We start from the raw sequence: 20612 nt of genomic DNA, 5'->3' as shown, positions 1-20612 counted from the left end.
AACCCTGTTGCACCCCCATAGAGACTGCCAGAGGTCCGGGCAACAGGCCCTCCGATTTGACACACTGAACTCTATCTGAGAAGTAGTTAGTGAACCAGGCGAGGCAGTCATTAGAGAAACCAAGGCTGTTGAGTCTGCCGATAAGAATACGGTGATTGACAGAGTCGAATGCCTTGGCCAGGTCGATGAAGACGGCTGCACAGTACTGTCTTTTATTGATGGCGGTTATGATATCGTTTAGAACCTTGAGCGTGGCTGAGGTGCACCCATGACCAGCTCGGAAACCGGATTGCATAGCAGAGAAGGTACGGTGGGATTTGAAATGGTCGGCGATCAGTTTGTTCACTTGGCTTTCGAAGACTTTAGAAAGTCAGGGCAAGATGGATATAGGTCTGTAACAGTTTGGGTGTAGAGTGTCTCCCCGTTTGAAGAGGGGGATGACCACGGCCACTTTCCAATCTTTAGGAATCTCAGACGATACGAAAGTGAGGTTGAACAGACTAGTAATAGGGGTTGCACTAATGGCGGGGGATAAACATTGGAACAGAGGGTCCAGATTGTGTAGCCTATCTGATTTGTAGGGATCCAGATTTTGCAGCTCTATCAGAACATCAGCTGTCTGGATTTGGTTGAAGGATAAGCGGCGAGGGGGGGGCTTGGGCCAGTTGCTGCGGGGGGTGCAGAGCTGTTGGTCGGGGTTGGGGTAGCCAGGTGGAAAGCATGGCCAGCCGTAGAGAAATGCTTGTTGAAATTCTCGATTATCGTGAATTTATCGGTGGTGACAATGTTTCCTAGCCTCAGTGCAGTGGGCACAAATGCTGAAATGTTAGCATTTGGAAACAGTGCCAAAGCATGGATTACTGTCATACCTTGTCCATAGACTGCTTACAGGTTAAAGAAACCAATGTGTCATTTTGTAATTTGGGTAAACTATCCTTTTAAGAGAGTGGGAGACACGTTTTGGAGGGAACTACTATAGTTTAAATCATAGTCAATTTAATTTAGATGAATTCAGGTTCTTTGTGATCGCTATCTTTGTAAATTAATTAATTGACAAAGAAGCAGTGTATTTTTGTTTCCTTTTCACCATTTCACAGACGGTATAGGGGATCTTTGAAAGTGAATGTAATTCTGTTATTTCTAAATGGAGTGAAATGTATTCAATTAAGCTGCCATAAGAAATAATGTTATTTACACTTCATGAGATTACCTGGACTTAATTTCCAGTTTTTTTATTTTTATAATTGACAAACAGCATGTGCGTTTTTAACTAAGCCTTTTATTATGCGCACAGTTGAACATGTCATCAGCTAATCTTTGAGGTTTTTTTCCTCCTACGTTTCCCTTTTTTTCCTCACAGTCAACACTTATTGAATTAGTACTTCTCTGCAGCTTAAACGACAAACCTTTTCAATCAAGCCTTCTGGATGACGGCGAGGTCTCGTCGACATTTGTTGATATCTTGTCCAACAACATATCCTACACACTTCATGAAAGAAATCCTCTGTTTGGAATATTTTACCTGTTTCTTTTGCTAATAAAGCTAAACGATGCTTGCCTTAAGATGCAAGAAGTCTTCCCTCGTATCTATTCAAGCTGTCATTTTTCTCTGACTTGTGTGACTTGGGCATGGTTTAGCGGGAAAATAACAAAGAAGATGGAGAGATAGTAAGGAACGGAGGAAAATATAAAGAAGAGCAACACTTGACGGTAACTGGTTGAGATTAGAGCCTTAGGGGTACAGCAGTGGCTGTGATTCGGATACGGCGCCCCCAGCTAAACGCTGAAGGCCGCCTTGCCTAGAGGAACCCACGTTCACCCACAGGCAGTCAAAGATTGTTTTCTTTCTTACCAGCACTTCCCTCCTTCCTCTCTCCCCCTTTCCCTCCCTCTCTCTCCTCCCCACAGACACCTGTCATATCCAATGTCAAAACTCCAGAGAAAGGAAAAGACAACGCAAAGAATAAACAAAGGAAACATGCTTTTTAAGACAGCACCCTGCATACAGATCTGTGATGGATCGGATCTTGTAGAAGGCCTATATTTTATATCATCAGCTCTAACCCAATGCATGCCCAATACAAACCCACTGCTCAAGTGCATGTCCTAGCTTTCTCAATGTAGCTTTTGTTAATGGGGCTCCGGAGTGGCACAGCGGTCTAAAGCACTGCATCTCAGTGCTAGAGGTGTCACTACAGACCCTGGTTTGATTCCAGGCTGTATCAAAACCGGCCGTGATTGGGAGTCCCATAGGGCGGCACACAATTGGCCCAGTGTCGTCCGGATTAGGGTTTGGCTGGGGTAGGCCTTCATTGTAAATAAGAATTTGTTCTTAACTGACTTGCCTAGTTAAATAAAGGTAAAAATGGAAACCAATAATGATGGTTTAAAATGATATCACCCTGGATTCTATGCACTTCTTTTCACTTTCTCTCTCTCTTTCTATCTCTCTCCATCCCTCTCTTTCTCTCTCTCTCTCTTTCAGTCTCTATCTCTTTCTCTATTTCACTCACACTCTTTCTCTCTCTTTCTCTCTCTCTTTCTTTTCTCTCTCTCTCTCTCTCTCTCTCTCTCTCTCTCTCTCTCTCTTGTCAGGCCATCGCTAACTGATACTGCAGTCATACTTTGTCAGAACAATTGCAGGTACACAAACAAAAGTAATGATTCAAATGTATTCATGATTTCTAATAGTGAATCTGTTCTCTAGTTGAAGTTGGACCGCTGGTTTTGACGTGATTGGACGTTTGGACGACCCTTGTGTTAGCCCAGGAGGTGGTGTCGTAGCCAATGGGGGGCAGAGGACAGCACAGAGAGTAATGCCTGTTACATGCCATCAGGTTCAAAATAAACATTTAATCCTTTTCCCCCTTGTTTCACCTGTTATGTTTTTCTCCATTTTAATTCCTTTTATTTGTTTGTTTGTTTGTCGACCTTGCCATGTCAGGTGACCTTCCTGCATCCACAACCGACAAAAAAGAAAACCCTGACGTTTCTGTTGGTCCTTGAGAGAAAAAAAAGCAGAACAAATGCCCTCAGATACATTTACTCAGAAATAAGTGTGCCTTGAACGCCGTGCCTGTCCAGGTCCTCGGCCACCATTGCCAAAGAAGTGTCAGCGGTGTCGTGACAACTTCAGCGACTGCAGTGTGAGATGTGACCCCTGGCCGGAGAGGGAGGGGCTTTGTCCCCCCAACCACCCTGGATTCTGACAGATGTCATATACCTCCTCCGTGGGCGCCTTCTGTTTCCTGCTCACCTTTCTCCATCCTGCAGCGTTAGGTCTCCTGTCGTCGCCGCGTCAAAGCCTCTCTCAGCACTCGCTCGCGCACACACACACACACACACAAACACACACGTCCCTGCTCAGGTGCTGCAGACACTTAGAGCTACACAAATTAGGGATGGGACGGAAAAACAATAATGACAAATTCATTTGCCTTGGGTTACAATGACGAGGGAGTCCTTGGGAAGGGGAGGAAAGGAGGGCCTTCGCTACAGTGCTAGTTCAATTGTTTGCTGTAATAGAGTTCATATTTGTGTCTCTTTTGTCTCATGCTCTGCGTGAATCTCTCTAGAGGCAAGGCTGGCTCACCATGCTCGCTCAAATCTGTTACTCAAAACCTCTGTCTAGGAGGGAAGATTATACTCTTATAGTATTTACTGAAGGATTCCTTTCTGAGGGAGATTGTCTGGTATTTAAGCATACCTCTCATACTACCAAGTGCTTGTTCTGATATTGCTCAACATCCTTGACAGTGACGCCGCTCGTTGACAGACTTGAAGGACTCCCACAGAATGAGATTCTGTGGCGTTACATTGTGTTACACTATTGCCTGAGTACGTCAGTGGCCTACCACACGAATCACAGACATAACAAACCATAACGCCTAATGGAATTAGATCTCAATCAGCAGTATTGCTTGGCTGCCCCGTAGGGGATTGTGTATCGCTGAACCAAATAGACTCTTGGATGGAATATGCACTCTCAATCTGATCACAGGCGGAGATATTGTTCACTTCTCACTCCAGAACCACACACTTCTGTGAAAACGGAGGGATTCTGTGAGTAATCCATCAATCAAAGTGACGGCCGGCACGGTGGAGTGATGGATATTGTAATTTTATCGCGCTATATACAGGTGCAGGGGTCGATGGATGGATGACGATTAACAGACAAGACTGTTTCCACCGAACAATAAGCTCACGTCTTTGTCCACAGCTTGGCTCCGGTTTGGCGAAGGAGACGAAGAAGACGAACAAACAAAGAAGTAAGAACACGAAGAACAAGAACAGTAACAAGAAGAAGACAGCTGGTAGCCTATAGAGCACTTTTTATTGGATGTCGCCGTGCTGTGCATGCCACCTTCTTTAATACCTCATATAAGAATGTCGAGACAATATGTGAGTCCTGAGGTGATGTGGATGTTGTTAACACAACGATGTCTTCTCTCTTCTGGGACCTTAAACAAGTAGTCATTTCTTGACAACCCTCAGCATCCCTGCCTCACCTCATTTTCACACAACCTGTTTGTTTCTCACATTCTGTCATTGCTATCACCGCCGTAATTATCCCTTTGTTTTTACGTTCACTTCAAACTTCTTTCACCACGATTTACTACAAAACACCATCCACTTCAGGCAAAAATGTTAGGGCCCAGTTTCCTGGACCTTGATTAAACAAAAACAATTTAAAACATCCAGATTGTCTCAATTCTGCCCCCCCCATTGGTTCCTCGTTTGTTTTAAAAGGAACAGGGAGGCAATATCTGAAGAACTTCTGAGCTAGCGTATGATGCTAGCAGCTTTAGGTCCTGCAGTAGCTATCATGCCTGTTTGTCCCAGTTTTTTTAAATAAAAACCTGGTGCTTGTCTGTGCGTTCTTAAATCAACATCTCTCTCCGTCCTCTCACAGTGCCTTCACTCCCCGACATACTGTAGCTCATGTTAAACGGTTTCACTGTACTAATTGGCTGATGTCAACGCTGACACGATGGTAAACAAACTGAAACAAATGCAAGCTCGTTAAACTGATGAGAGGAGAGAGAAAAAACAAAGAAAAAGAAGAGATGTTAAGAAAAAAAAAACGATTTTCTGCTTTGAACGCTCTGCTTTTCTAAATGTAGCTAGCCTACCTTATTCATTGAGTAGGGAGAGACATAATTACTTCTATATGACTTCATCTTTGATGGAACCAAGAGAAGGGGTTCCATTGCATTTATGATACAGACAATGCAGCACTTATCTTATGCTTCCAGTCCACCTCTTCACCATTGACATTGACTATATAGTTATCATACGGGGGTTGAATATTTGTTTTTCATAACATCAAACACTTTAGCATAAAATCTCTCTTCCTCTCTATCCTTCTCACTATCTCACTTCATCTCTCGCTCTCTCTTTCTCCATCCCTCCCTCCCTGTCGGAGCTTGTCCCCCTGGCCATCTGTCATACCATGTTTGTGGTCCCTTTTGCTTTTGTGTCCTGATGACCACTGTCACCGGGAGGTTCCCATTACCGATGCGCCCTGATGAACGATGTCGCCCAGATGCCTCGCTGCTGACACCCCAGTGTCCTTGGCTGCAGTGACGTTTGGCGGGTAAAGAATGGGGACAGGGGGACCTGGTGTTTGAGCTAACTGAGGACTTGTCCGTCATTCACAGGGGTGGGTTGGACTGGGTGTTTCGATCTTTACGTCTGCAGTGGAGAGACACTGCCCAATGAAATTGTGACGCTGTCGCCCGGCATGGTGTGCTGATAATATCATCCATCCACTGTATGAATACTTACTGCCCTTGACTTTCACCTGTACGCATGACATCAGACACAGTGATCGCAGGCTAGCCTTTCCGGACAGTTGCACTGTGTTGTTACGTGGCTCAGGTCCGCTACTTTGTATATTGCCACCAACATCAGATACATTTGGATACATTTGTTTTCTCTGTTACTCATATCGTATGACCAATATGCATTTGACTGGTGTGTGATATTGAAATGCAATCTGAACAGTATTTAACACATATATATAGTACGTTTATAGGCACCTGGATGTTTTTCATTCACATTTGAAATAAAATGGGAGGGATAAAGACATTGATTTGGAACGTGAAATAACATGCGGGAGGAATCAATACATTAATTTATAGTATACCATCACAGGAACATTCGGCCTGTACAAAATGAAACCTCATTTAATCAGTCAGGCCTCCCTTTCCTTTTGGCACCCTCCCCTCCTCTCTCTCGCTCTCTTTTTCTCTCCAACTCGGTGAATGTCTTCACTGGGCAGTGGAGTCGCTGATGAATTCTTAAGCAGATCACACTGATAATTGTATTTCATGACCGTCAGCTGTGCGAAGGCTGTCCTGGAGGGAGGGTAACTGCCAGCGCACTGAGGATCTATTTGTGTCGTCGCCGTGTCTCCCTGTTACATCCCCCCCCCACTGTAAAACCCCAATTACCAGGGATGTGCTTACTGTCTTCAAATTACTCAATCAGGAGGACACATTTATTGATGACACCTTTATTACAATTAACCAGGGGAACTTGATTAAGAAAGTTATTCCTCCTCCTTAGTGAGACTTGAGTGGCGCGGCCACATATTCTAATTTATGTCCCACTGAGTCCTTGTGACCCTGACAGACAGACAGACAGACAGACAGACAGACAGACAGACAGACAGACAGACAGACAGACAGATTCTCCAGCAGTACTGACGCATGCACACACACACACTGCTAGCCTACACTCTTCGAAAACAAGGTGTTATCTAGAACCTAAAAGGATTCTTTGGCTGTCCCAATAGGAGAACCCTTTGAAGAACCCTATTGGGTTCCATGTAAAACCCTTTCCCAGAGGGTTCTTCATGGAGCCCAAAAGAGTTCTACCTGGAACCAAAAATGGTTCTCCTATGGGGACAGCCTAGGGAAACCCTTTTTTTTTTGTAAAAGTGAAGCATAAAAAATTTGAGAAGTGCAAAATAATGACATTAGTTTGGAAAATGCTCACAAGAGAAACCTTGAGAAATGGAATAATGTGTCCCTGAACAAAGGGGGGGTTAAAGTAACAGTCAGTATCTGGTGTGGCCACCAGCTGCATTAAGTACTGCAGTACTTAATGTACATCTCCTCCTCATGGACTGCACCAGATTTGCCAGTTCTTGCTGTGAGATGTTACCCCACTCTTTCACCAAGGCACCTGCAAGTTCCCGGACATTTCTGGGGGGAATGGCCCTAGCCCTCACCCTCCGATCCAACAGGTCCCAGACGTGCTCAATGGGATTGAGATCCGGGCTCTTCGCTGGCCATGGCAGAACACTGACATTCCTGTCTTGCAGGAAATCACGCACAGAACGAGCAGTATGGCTGGTGGTATTGTCATGCTGGAGGGTCATATCAGGATGAGCTGCAGGAAGGGTACCACATGAGGGAGGAGGATATCTTTCCTGTAACGCACAGCGTTGAGATTGCCTGCAATGACAATAAGTTCAGTCCGATGATACTGTGACACACCGCCCCAGACCATGACGGACCCTCCACCTCCAAATTGATCCTGCTCCAGAGTACAGGCCTCAGTGTAATGCTCATTCCTTTGACGATGAACGCGAATCCGACCATCACCCCTGGTGAGACAAAACCGCGACTCGTCAGTGAAGAGCACTTTTTGCCAGTCCTGTCTGGTCCAGCGACGGTGGGTTTGTGCCCATAGGCGACGTGATGTCTGGTGAGGACCTGCCTTACAACAGGCCTACAAGCCCTCAAGCCAGTGGTCTGCCACTGCGAGGACGATCAGCTGACTGTCCTGTCTCCCTGTAGCGCTGTCTTAGGCGTCTCACAGTACGGACATTGCAATTTATTGCCCTGGCCAGTCCTCATGCCTCCTTGCAGCATGCCTAAGACACGTTCACTCAGATGAGCAGGGACCCTGGGCATCTTTCTTTTGGTGTTTTTCAGAGTCAGTAGAAAGGCCTCTTTAGTGTCCTAAGTTTTCATAACCGTGACCTTAATTGCCTACTGTCTAGAAGGTGTTAGTGTCTTAACAACCGTTCCACAGGTGCATGCTCATTAATTGTTTATGGTTCATTTAACAAGCATGGGAAACAGTGTTTAAACCCTTCACAATGAAGATCTGTGAAGTTATTTGGATTTTTACGAATTATCTTTGAAAGACAGAGTCCTGAAAAAGGGACGTTTCTTTTTTTCGCTGAGTTTATTTCTATGCAATACAACATGAGTAAAAGTAACATATTACTATATTTTTTTTTTATATATCGGAAAGTCACCTGTTTTACCTTAACTTACAGTGTTTGGGTGTGCATCGACTAATTCGTTCACTGGGGTTTTGTAACAGGGGGAGGAATGATGGTGGTTGAGGGGTCTGAGTGACTCTTAGTGACTCTTCGTAACTGAGAGTGGACCTGAGTCATGACAGAGTCAGCCACTAAGGCACCAGGTTATACCAGACCACACAGTCAGAACGATGTCTATGTTAGGTGTGCCAGTATAGGAACATGGATTGCAGAGCCTAAAGTAACACTGAGGTTGATTGAATATATAGAGTACCCAGCTGATCAAATTGATTTGATGTATTACAACACTGGCATTTCACTAAGCTGTTGACAGTATTTTCAATGTAGTAATTTAATCAACAGTTATATGGTTCAATTGAATTGAAAGTAAAGCTGTAAAAAGGTCACAGATCCCATTTTGGGTGTGTATCCGAAATGCACAAAGCACAGACCTCTGGCAAACCAAGTATCACAACTATTCATGACATGCACTTTTGGACATTTATACTTTTCTCACATAATTGTGGTTGTTTCACGTTTACCATATTCTAATCTTTTCAATCTTACGTTTAGGGTTTAAGGGCTATACTCAGGTTAAAGGTGGATGTAATATACTGTATCTCAAAAACCCTAACTATAGTCGAAGCAATAAAAAAAAACAATAACTAATATTCTCAAACTACGTTGAGAAACGCTACACTTTTCCAAAACATGTTTGTCACTCCACCAACATTTGTCATATACCTCAGAAGGTGACTACAACAGGTATGTGTCTATATGGTTTGTTAAGAGCCTGCTAACAGCTACAAGCCAATTAAATAAAATGAGTTGTTTTCTCCAGGTTGTCCTGTGCTTTTAATTGGACTGTGAATGCGCACTAATCATGGCTGCTACAGGTGGGCCCCGGAGGACCAGAGTGAGGCCTCGGTTGGTCATTGAAGACAGATACACATTGACAGTCCGTACCTCTATCCAGAGTACGCACGCAACAGTACTCAAGCATGGTAAATTCAAGTGAACATTCAATTGTATCACCTCTCTCACCTTTGTGTGACTAGCGTGTGAGAGCGTGCTCTTGCATTAGAATGACTGAGTGAACAATACATTTTATGAGCGGTAAGAGCATCTGCCTTAACAATAGCTTTCAGGTCGCTCACAATCATTTCTGCTGTACAGTGGCACTGTTATCAAACACTTACAATGCTGGGTGCAGAGATGGATCATTTCATTTATATATTTAACACAGGGGTAGAAATCAAAGAGGACCTTCAAATAAAATAAAATACTAAAGATAGTAAGAACCAATCTACAAAAATACACTGTATGCATTACATAGACCACTTCTCTCCTGGAACACATATGGGTGTGTGTGTGAGACACACTGGTGCAGGTACAAATGGTTTTCAGGCTGGTGGGTATGTTTCTGATTTCCTGAGCTGCCTGCCTGGCGAAGGTAGCGGCTTTGCACGCTGGGGTCACACCTGTAACGTATTTCACACTGAGATCTTTTTTGAGTGGCCACCTGGAGGAGGATATTGCATGTTCACAGTGCATGAACACACAGACGTCCCTCCCAGGTGGAAACAGGTGTTTGTTTTTGTGTTCCTAGGCTTGATAGTATTGTCCTAGAGATGTTTTAATTACCTCTTTTCACTTCTTAAAAAAAGGCCACAGAATAACACCCACATTAACTTGTAAATAGTTTTAGAATTAATATGGAAAATGTAAGATAAGGCATTTCTCCATGGCGATTGTATCCCACCTAGTATCCCATCTACCCTCGCCTCTAACATAGGCGACATATTTAGCCTAAAAGGGTTCTATATTTAAATTAGAAAAAAATGAAATGAGTGAATTGGTTTAAGAGAATCCAAAACATCAAGTGGAACCTCCTCACGGTAACAAAAAAAAAAGTAAGAAGAAAGAAAGAAAGAAAAAAATAGGCCTACCTCAGAGGGCACTCCACAATACATTCAATATAAGTGGGTTTCTGCTTGTTGTGGGAAAAACGAATGGTATTTTCAACCCCAAGTTCTGGTTAGCTGGACTAATTTTTTATTATGGGCAGCTTGGGGCATGTGAATGGAAAGATGGATTATATGAACGCTGTTTCTGTCAGCCACAAACATGCTATAAAATACCAAGCACACCTGATGCTGCATTTAGTTCCGACAAGTATATACAGATTTTACTAAAACAAAACACAACAAAATGTGATTCTAAAATCAAGAATGTGAGATAAATAATGTAATCTAGATATTTGAGTGTTAATTACACATGATAAATGTAATTACTCCTCAAAATTAGCCATTTTAAAACCTACTGTACATCTACAATACATCGAGAAATGTGCAATATTTTCTGTTGATTTAAGATAATTTATGAATTATATGAATGTGTAATCTGTTTATGTATACTGTACGTGTGTGTGTGTGTGTGTGTGTGTGTGTGTGTGTGTGTGTGTGTGTGTGTGTGTGTGTGTGTGTGTGTGTGTGTGTGTGTGCGTGTGTGTGCGTGTGTGTGGGACTTAACGGGTCAATTGCTCTGGGCCTGCTAAAGCCTATATTCCAAAAGTATGACAGAGGTTTAAACTGGTAACACTAAACGTGATCATTATGCAATATTGTCCTCAGCTGTGTAAACAGAGGGACAAGTTCAGCTGATAGGCTGCTACATTGTCTGGAGTGCAGTAATCATGCGTAAGCTGTGGACAGTCAATGCAGCCACGGGTCTAGTTACTGTCAATACAAATGTTAATATGATTACATTTTAGTGAGCTCTAGTCTTGAGCACAGAGCAAGTTAAACAGGCGAGTGTGTGCGCGAGATAGCACGAGAACGAGGGAGGCATTTGATCTAGAGGGGTACAGCATTATTTTCTTGAGAGAACCTTTGTTGTTACACCAGCAATCTTCGCTCTACAAGTACTATGCCCATTTATTGGGACTTTGTATTGAATAAAGTACAGCTAATCATTAAGACATTAACAAGGAACTGTCTCTAACAGAACAACATTTTAGTAATATCTAAATATACTCAGGTGAAATAAACTGTTCAAAAATATATTAAATTCAGAGTACTGTAGATTGTCACAGTTCGGGTAATTTGCCTTCAACATATATACTTCCATTGTTCATTTCAATGTACATACATACATTAGATTATGTATTTTCATTGTTCATTTCATTGTACATACATACATTTGATTTGTTCGAGAATTACAGTGCATTCACATTAAGGCAAATCACAGTTTGCTGTCCAGCGAGGGTGGAGTCACCTCAACCACCACCTTTCCCACGTTTTTCCCAGCGTAAATGTAGTCCACAGCCCTAAAGACGGACTCCAGCCCCACGAAACGGCCCTCGGGGGCCATGTCGCCGCAGTCCACTTCACACACCAGCTTCCCTTTAGCAAACATCTGCATCATGCTTCCCATCGCCTCCTTGTAGTCAGACAGGAAGTGAGGTAGGAAGAACCCCCTCACGCTAGTTGACTTCTGGAGCAGCTTCATGGGCAGAGTCCCTCCTTTAACAGTTGGGACCCCTGATGCCATTTGGTACCCTGAGATGATCCCGATCACGATCAGCCTACTCTTATTGGCCAGATTGTTGACCTCCATGTCAACAATTCTGCCACCTATGGACTCTTAGACTACGTCCAGGCCTTGTGGGTACTCTTCAAGGCAGCGTGGCACTCAGGTCCTCGAACATGTAGTTGATGGGCCTGTCGCAGCCAATGGTCTTCAAGAAGCCAGCCTTCTCGTTGGAGGAGCAGGTGCCCACAACGTGGCAGCCGGCCTGTTTGGCGAACTGCACAGCAAACTGTCCCGTGGCACCGGCAGTGGCCGTCACCAGCACCATCTCGCCCTTCACCAGGTCGCCAAGCCGCTTCATGGCAATATAGGCCGTGGCACCACTTAACAGCAGGGTGAGGAACTCTGGCTTCACCGCGGGTACGGGTACAATCTTGATCATGGGTATCACCGTGTACTCCGCAAAGGCCCCATCGGCAAAGTAGGCCACGGTGTCGCCAATGGTGTAGCGTGCGCTGGCACTCAGGCCGAGTCCGACCACCTCGCCAATGCCCTCGAACCTGGCGTGAAACGGTGGCTTCACCGTAGGGTAGTAGCGGCCTGCTGAGTAGTTGATGTCCGAGGCATTGATTCCAACAAATCTGCATGGAATGGAACAGAGAAGGAAAAATATAAGTGAATGACAGTTCAGAATGAGTAACAATTGTTACATAGCATTAAAATCAATTAACGTCGGTATAGGATACTTTAGTGTTGTTCTTCTGTCGGAATTTTGATAATAACATGATAGTAGCTCATGTTATAATAACATAAGAGGAGCACTTCAGAATGCCTACAGTCATGTCTGCGAAGGTAAATATTTCACTTCCATTCTCTAGAAAATATCTGTGACATCGTTCGGGAAGGAAACATTGGTTTGTTTTGGCAATAATTCCATTTGTCTTGGAAAAAACACCCACCTTACACTGACAGGACGAGGTTTGTATCACACAACACATTGCATGATGTCATGATTCATTGTCTTGAGAGACACACAAGAACAAACTGCACTTTTAAATCTTGTATATTTCTTTGCCGCGACATGAAAAAATACAACTGTTTTCATCTCAGTTGATGACATGGAGAGAGAAAAAAATCCTTGTGTGAAAGAAATGTATAAATAAATAATTTTCTATCCTCCAGAAGAATCCTTGTTGCGACTCATCATTGTGCATGTCACATTTGCATTTTTAGCACTTAAATGTACCAGCCCGGTTTAGTTACAAATAAATGGCTCCAATTAAATATAGGAAAACATCTAGGTTTGACTATACTTTCCAAATTGCTTTTCCAGCCCTTCTGAATTATTCCGTACCAGTAAAGACTTGAACCTGAATCTCTCATAATGGACCAACAGTACTGAAACACCATGCATTAAAGAAGAGCAAGTTCAAAGGTCAAAACTAAAATGAACTGGGCTGATATTCTTATAGATGCTTGATTTAAAAATGTGCAACTTTGAATGCACAATAATCTCGCTCACTGAAACATGATACTAATGCATATCTCAATTTAATCTCAAAATTAGTCAAACAAATTCTGGTTAATAATGCATAAAAGAAGGCTATATGTGCAATTAAATTACCTTTGACTACAGTGGGCTGTTGTGCAACTGTCTTCCCACCTCAGAGAACTTAACCAAGCAGGCCTTATACAATACAAGGCCGACATAGGCCTAAATGCGACATCACAGATATTTCTGCTAATTCCGAGCTCTGCATTGAGACCATTGAATTTGCCTTCGTGATGTAGTTATTAACAAATATATAAGCCATATCAAGAAATATGCCTTAATAACTAGGCCCTTTAACTTGTTTTTTTTTCTTCAGTTGAAGGTGCTTGAGGCCTAGTTATTAGCAGCAGGACCACAGCTGATGAATCCAGGCCAACTCATATGATAGTGATTCATTACAGACAACAAAGAATTGTTAAAAAGGTATAAGGGCATAGGCCTACATTAAAATATTGAACAATATGCGATGCCATACAGTTTCGGGAGGGGGAGAGGGCAAAGCACATAACCTACCACTGCATCAACAGTTCTTTCCCTTTCCCAAGATGAGAGAGAGGCTATTTCTCCATGGCAAATTGTATTTATAATTCAATGTTACACATTTTCTAATTATAAATGACATACAAGACAATACACTTTTTTTTTTCCTAAATTACGCATACAAAATTACGCACACAAAACAAACCTGTGAAAAACTTTTAGGCTACATATGACCATTTATGTAAACGTTAAAAGCTATTTGATCTTTAGATTATGCTACTACGTCCTTGGTCTCAACCATAACGCAAGACCCTGCCTTTATTTCACTGATCAACGCTCTAATAGGCTACACCAGCATTTTAATATCTCTTTGACTTAAATTGTAGTAAATAACCGGTTAGATTAAGTAGTCAACATTCCTCTGTTACAGTAACCTGTTAATGTAATCAACATTTGTAAATATCTTGCTTTGAATCAGACAGACATATATTGAGTCTTACGCATTGGTTTTATGCAGCGGAAAATGATGATCCTGCCGCAGCCCCAAATGCCATGCAAAGCTGTTTCTCCATCTCCTCATCTATTCGTGCAAGTCTATCCCCCCCAATGACTTTCTGTTTGCAGGTTCGTGACGTAAGGAGACAGGACAGAGCGAGATGCCGAGATGGATTGATAGACAAATGTAGGGGCGGAACTTGGAAATATTTCTCACGTATTTTGCTCGCTCCTGAAATGGTCGCAAGTAAGCTACAAATATCGATGGGGATGGATAAGGCTATTCTAACCGAGGTAAGAGACCCTTTCATAACTTGAAAACAATACCAAATAGTTTATCAAAGATACTGGCTCCAAAATGTGCCCAATGTTGGAATAGTCTATCCATAGGGTATAGGCTACGCACCCGCGGAAAATGGGAACCTTCTGTATCCAATTTCTAACCAAAACTTACCGATTTCTGACAAGCAAGTCCCCGTCGCCGGGTGTCGGGACTGGAACAGTTTGCAAGGCAACGGCGTCTGAAATTCTGGCTAAGCTTCGTTACGACCAGCTTTTTCATGGAGCTCGGTATCGAGGAACCTTTAAAATCCATGAAGTGCGTGGAGTATGACAAATCTATAATGAAGCGGCGCGATACGAAATGAACTCTAGAAAGTGCATCGGTTCCTCTGCACCCCCCGCCGATTACTGAAAACACCCTCTTACCGTTTCTCAATAAGAAAGAGGTGGACATTGCACCAGGGAGGGTATATGTGACAAAGTTCACGGGCACTGGCTGTGCATTGATACCAATATGCTTATCGTTAGCCTATGCTAGGCTTTCTTCACGTAGCAGGGTAGGCCACGCCAATGCAATGATGCATTGCAATTAAAACAATATTACCGGCGCAGTTTTGTCGCATAAGATCGACACGCAATAACGTGCTTTTGGAATGTTTGCTTTGATGATAACTAGGCTATAGCACGGCGCAACCTTGTAGCAGCAGCCAAGCTGTCACTGTAGCGGCTTGTATTCTTTGGAGTCCCTCCCCTTCCTGGACATGACACACTTCCTAGTAAGGTGAAACAAATCAATCGTAGTCTCAAACATATCCTCAACGATTGTACACCAAAAAAAGCCAAAGAATTGCCAATACAGCCAGTGCCAACCACAACCATTCAAGGTATTAACAAGCACCATTAAAAGGCTATCATCTGCAGAATATATTTTCTCCTCAAGCATGCGTAAATGATGGCGCTCTCACATTAGGAAACTTCAGTCCGAATGTTCCGAAAATATGCAAGTCCAAACCATTGCCATGTTGGGTTTGGCATAGGATAGCATATGTCAGGCAAAATAAAGTTGGTGTAAGTTTATTTCATACGATGATGATGATGATGATTAGCTAATTGTAGTAATATAGCCTAACCTAGTAACAGTTTTGTAATAATTGACTAATTGACATAATAACATTCCGCATGAAGTTTATGGATCAATATTTCAAAGCAACAATTTGATATTAGCCTACTGATCCAAGCATTCCTTTGTCAGTCATTTCAATTTTAATCAGCGGAAAAACAAGACAATTAAAAAGATTGACAGGTGGGTTCTACTGTCAGGGTGACGCTTGTAGCGCGAGGGGAGGAGTAAAAATGAAGCAGGAAAAGCCACTCGATGCGTCTGTCTATCAGTTGAGACTGTCTGAAACGCTTCTCGATTCCCTGTGTTTCATTTTTTTTCCGGAGGAGCAGACGAGACCTCGGTTCACTCCCTGGAGTTTACAGAAGAAAAATTCTCTCCGCGAGGGTGGATGCCTGCACCTTGTTTGTTTCTCTTTAGTCGCAGGCTCCGCACCACATCAACCACCTGCACATTCCTTGTTCGGCGCCTGATAATAATTATTTTCACGACTAGAAATGTAAGTAGAATCCCTAACTTACCACCCCGACTCAAACTAGAGAGGGGAGAAAAGTATCCGCTGACGGCGAGGCTTGATCCGACTAGGTGGCGTGGTGACGGACTGACATTAACCATCTAATCCCTGTCTATTTTCTCTCAATTCTGCTTTGTTTCAGATCTGAGCTTGAAGCGCAGCCTTCCACGGAAATACATTTCAAAGGTGTTCGCTCACACTGGACTTATTTGTTTACCATCAGAGTTTATTTATTTTGGAGTGAAGGCGATACAAAGTAGCCCCAACACCGCCATATAGCCACCTATGGCAGTAGGGGAGTGACTGAAACTTGGCATCGATGTCTGCCTCTTTTTCTGACACACAGAGATGAGGAAAGATGATCTTTGATAGACATGTTATGAGCTGGCGAAATTCGTGCATCGTTTTGATATCACACAAACCCTTTTTTTCGTTTGTCCTTTATCTTCAGTCATTTGTTTCTATTCGTAGGCCTAAAGGACATATTTAGTTATATTGTGGCCGTTTCAGGTTGTCTGGCATAAGCCCACAATTACAAAAGAACCAAACCATTCTAATAGAAAAACTGTTGACAGTTATTTCCGAAAAAAAAAAGCTTCGGGATGGTTTTTCTCCACTGACAGACTTATTGTTTTGATTCCTGCATGAAAAGTACGGTGGAACGTGACGGTCACTATGCCGAGGAGAAAGCAGCAAGAACCCAGGCGATCAGCAGGTAAGCACGAGCGCACACATACATTCATTTTCACCGTCTCTTACTAAATGGAGATAAAATGTTGGACTTTTTTTTACATTTTAATTCACTAAAAGTTTTATTTTTCCATTTTCCATTTCTCCTGTTATGCATATGTAATAGCCTAAAAAAAATAAGTTTCACCTTCAACACATCTTCATTAGTTGAGCATTATTATTTTCTATTTTGCCGTATGATTTCAGTAAACCACGGTACGTTTGTAGTGACACGGTAGGCCTAATGTGTTCACTTGCCAGAAAAGTCGACTACTTAGGTAGCTAGATAAACGTAACGTTAGAGGTAGAGTTTCTATTGGGGTTCATTCCAGTGTTAAAGAGCGAGTAATAATGAATAATTGACTTCGAAAGAGGGGGAGAAAAAACTGGCCAGAGCCGGTTTTCTTTCTTTTCGGTTTTATTAGAGGATTGCCATCATTGATTTGATGCGTGATTGATCGCCTGTCATGTGGCAGCCTTTGATCTATTCATCCCTGATAAACATCAATTCATCTCTCCATGGAGACACGCATGCTCCTTACCGATTTAGCCACTCAAAGGACAACCCCCCCCCCCCCCTGTTGTCTTAAAAAAAAAGGGAAGGAAAAAAGTTTTTAAAATGAGGGAAATCCTTATCTCTTTATTGTTTTCGAGAGAAAATACTAGAGGGAAGAAAGAGAAAGAAAGGAAATGGAAGAGGGAGGGGGTGGAAGTGTTTTGAGGATCACAGAAAGGCCTAAATCCTAATTAATTAGGGCACCTGAACTAGCCTACCAACAGTAACCCTGGTCTGGGTAAAAGACAAGGAGGTTTGCACTTCTTATCCAAATGCACACTCTCCTCTCATCCTATAGAACACTTTACCAATGCAGTCCTTGTCTATATCCACAGGACTGTAGTATTTACTATCTAACAACCACTGATAAACCAGATGTCGAAACACAAGGTTGAGGTCTAGTGATTTGGATTTCGACTCTCATCTCTTTTTCAAGCCGCTTTTAAACAAATGTAAATGAGTGACAGGGATTTCCACCTCTGTGCTAATGAGGCGCAGCCTTTGAAGTTAGGCACTAACAAGTGGAGTGAACAAAAGACCGTTATAGAATTTTAAAGAGATTCTGAAATATGAGGTGTAAAGCGGACCGAACGGGAGGGCCGGGCAGCGAAGACTTTGAACTCGGCAGGTTTATCATTTTAAATAGGCTCCAAATGACGGGGAGTCGGCCTGGATTGACTGGGAAGAGTATTCAACTAGTACCTCTCTCTACAGTTCGTACGCTTCCGACACACAGTGTTGAATAGCAGTCTTATGCTTTATACTCACTGTTGAGTAGCATCTGATTCGTCTCTTGTCTTGTATCACATCAACCAAAAAAAATCTGGGTAGCAGGCTATAGGATCGCATATAGGCTGTTCCCAACAGATCAGATCTTACACGAAAATTGCCATCACCTTGACCCCTCAACATGGCCCTATTGATCTGCTTGCCTGTCATTGACCGGCTTATACATTATGGCCCTTTTTAATGGTCAATCACAATTTGGCAGACGGGAGTGTTTCCATTCTGTCATGATCATGACAATTTGTTGGAAATAACAGCACCCTCCAACCCTCCCCTTTAACAAAAGTACTGACACACACTCAGCTAAAGCATGATGGTCCAGTGTTTCAATGCTAGCTAGTAGCTACTGAACCATGCCTGGTACTCTGTAGCCTATAAGGAAGTAGAGAGGGTGAGTCGAGGGAGTATCGCCATGGTAGTACCATGGTAATAGAGGTATAGAGAATGAGTACTCGAGCGACCATCGGGAAAAGAGGTTGCTGTGAGTTATATTTTCACTGAGAGGGTTGACGCCAGGCTCAACCAAAACAAATGTGGAACCCCAGGGGTACAGGACTGGACCTTTTTAGAGGAGGGCTGAACGGAGCACCACGAGGAGACATGTCTGGACAAATTTTATTTGTATTTATTTTTCACTAGTGTTGGGGGGGTAGAATAGAGCGACATTTAATATAGGGCCTTTTACTTTCTGTGTGGGTTTGTTTGTGTGTGTGTGAGAGAACTTTTAACGGTTATAAATGGGGCCATATACAGTATACGTAGTGTCATGGGAAAACCATAAGATCTACTCCACTTATTTCAGATATCCTGTCATTTAAGATGAGCTACGGTTTATATCCTACAGTGTATTTAAGGCAGTTGGTAAGAGTGTGTATATCTGTCACTTTATTTCAAGCCTCATTTTGTCCTTGAATATCAGTTTCACTTGATGGTGATGAGGACAGGAGCGATGTAGGAAAAAGAAAAAGAGAAGAGTGACGTTGTCTTTCATTAAATTGGAGGGTTGTGCGTCTCAGCCAGTCAGAGCTAGTAGTCTGGGGAGAAAAACATCTCTTTTTCCCAGGGATAGAGGCTTCTTCATTATCCGAGAGAAACGATAAGGTTTCTTCTCTGGGCTTCATTAGAGAAGGCCCCTAATTATCTGTAAACCTGATGGATTTGTGACAGGCCCTAACGATTAATGCTGACAAATTCAGTAAGGTGTCAAGTCCGCAGCTGCCTTGATGTAATCAAGTTGATATTATACAGTCCCCATAGCCCCTAGTGCAGTATCAACTCAATTTGCTCGTGCAGGTGACAAATGGACTTTGCTACCTGACTAATCATGTCGGAGGAGACAATACCTCTTAATGACCTCCCTAATCCTCTGCCTTTAACGACGTAATAAAGGCCAGACACACCGAACCAAAATCAGCTGCGTCGTCACATGTCGGCTACACTCCTGCATCAAATGGCGGTGCAATGTTTATGTTTCCCTTTATATATTAGAATAACCGTCATACTCCTGTAATTGTCTTTCTTAATATCCCATAGGATTGTTACTGTGCGTAAGAAGAAAATTCTAGTTTTGAGAGTTTGTGAAGGTTTATAATGCGGGAAATGTAGCTAAGTTTTCCAGAACATTTTTTTGGGGGGGGCCTATTTTTGCACAAAATTTGGTCGGTGTAAAATGAAATGATATTAATACGTTAATATGTTTATGCAAAATAATTCTAGTATGCAAAGTATAGCTTTTAATTTGGTAGGCGTTTTAATTTGATGGTACATTTTGTAAACGTTTTGAAGCAGCACAGTGAGGGAGACACACACACACACAACACCTTTTAACGTCTTCATGTCTAAACCACGTATAGCCTTAGTCTTAATGTGTGGGAAATGTATCTCTCCCGCTCTTGTGTTTAGGGGCATTCTAGAAACCGGGTTTAAAAAAAAAAAATCTCCCAGTATATTTGGAGTGGGTTAAGAAGCCCAGTGCCCTGGGATTAATGGTTTAGCATGCCCGGGGTAGCTAAGATTACACAACGACCTTTGTGCTCTAACTTGACGATGCTGTTACGTGATATTCTGCCCTCGAAATAATCAGCATGCCGAGATTTATGTGGCCCACTCTTAAATCAACGGCCTGAGGAGGACCGTCTTACACAAGGTGTATTTTTCCATTTTATTTCCCTGTAGTTGTCTGGCAAAAAATATATTTTGGGAGCAATCTGAAAATGATATTAATCTGGAAGCCCGGAGAACATCAAGATTTGTTTTTGGAGGTGCGTGCAAATGTAGTGGACAATT

At 42.7% G+C, this 20612-nt stretch overlaps 1 protein-coding gene and 1 pseudogene across 7 annotated transcripts in view; one reads left to right on the top strand and one right to left on the bottom strand.

Annotated features, from left to right (window-relative positions):
• Positions 1–9496: 9496 nt before the first annotated feature.
• Positions 9497–14530, bottom strand: LOC106605076 (prostaglandin reductase 3-like; annotated as a pseudogene).
• Positions 14498–20612, top strand: part of LOC106605074 (teashirt homolog 1) — a 67986-nt gene continuing 61871 nt past the window's right edge. The window contains exons 1-3 of one of the 7 annotated variants that reach the window (XM_014200351.2): positions 14532–14633; positions 16074–16240; positions 16398–16970. In XM_014200351.2, coding sequence (XP_014055826.2) covers positions 16900–16970 — 71 coding nt within the window. In that variant the 5' untranslated portion in view covers positions 14532–14633; positions 16074–16240; positions 16398–16899. Of the gene's footprint in view, positions 14634–15936; positions 16241–16397; positions 16971–17004; positions 20588–20612 lie in introns of those variants that run through there. The other 6 variants (XM_014200352.2, XR_001328792.2, XR_001328790.2 and 3 more) reach the window with 6 other exon arrangements.

The sequence above is a fragment of the Salmo salar genome, chromosome ssa05 (assembly GCF_905237065.1).
Source record: "Salmo salar chromosome ssa05, Ssal_v3.1, whole genome shotgun sequence".
In the NCBI taxonomy this organism is placed as follows: Eukaryota; Metazoa; Chordata; class Actinopteri; order Salmoniformes; family Salmonidae; genus Salmo; species Salmo salar.
Note: the sequence above shows the minus strand (reverse complement) of the source record. Positions and strands in the feature narration are given on the sequence as shown.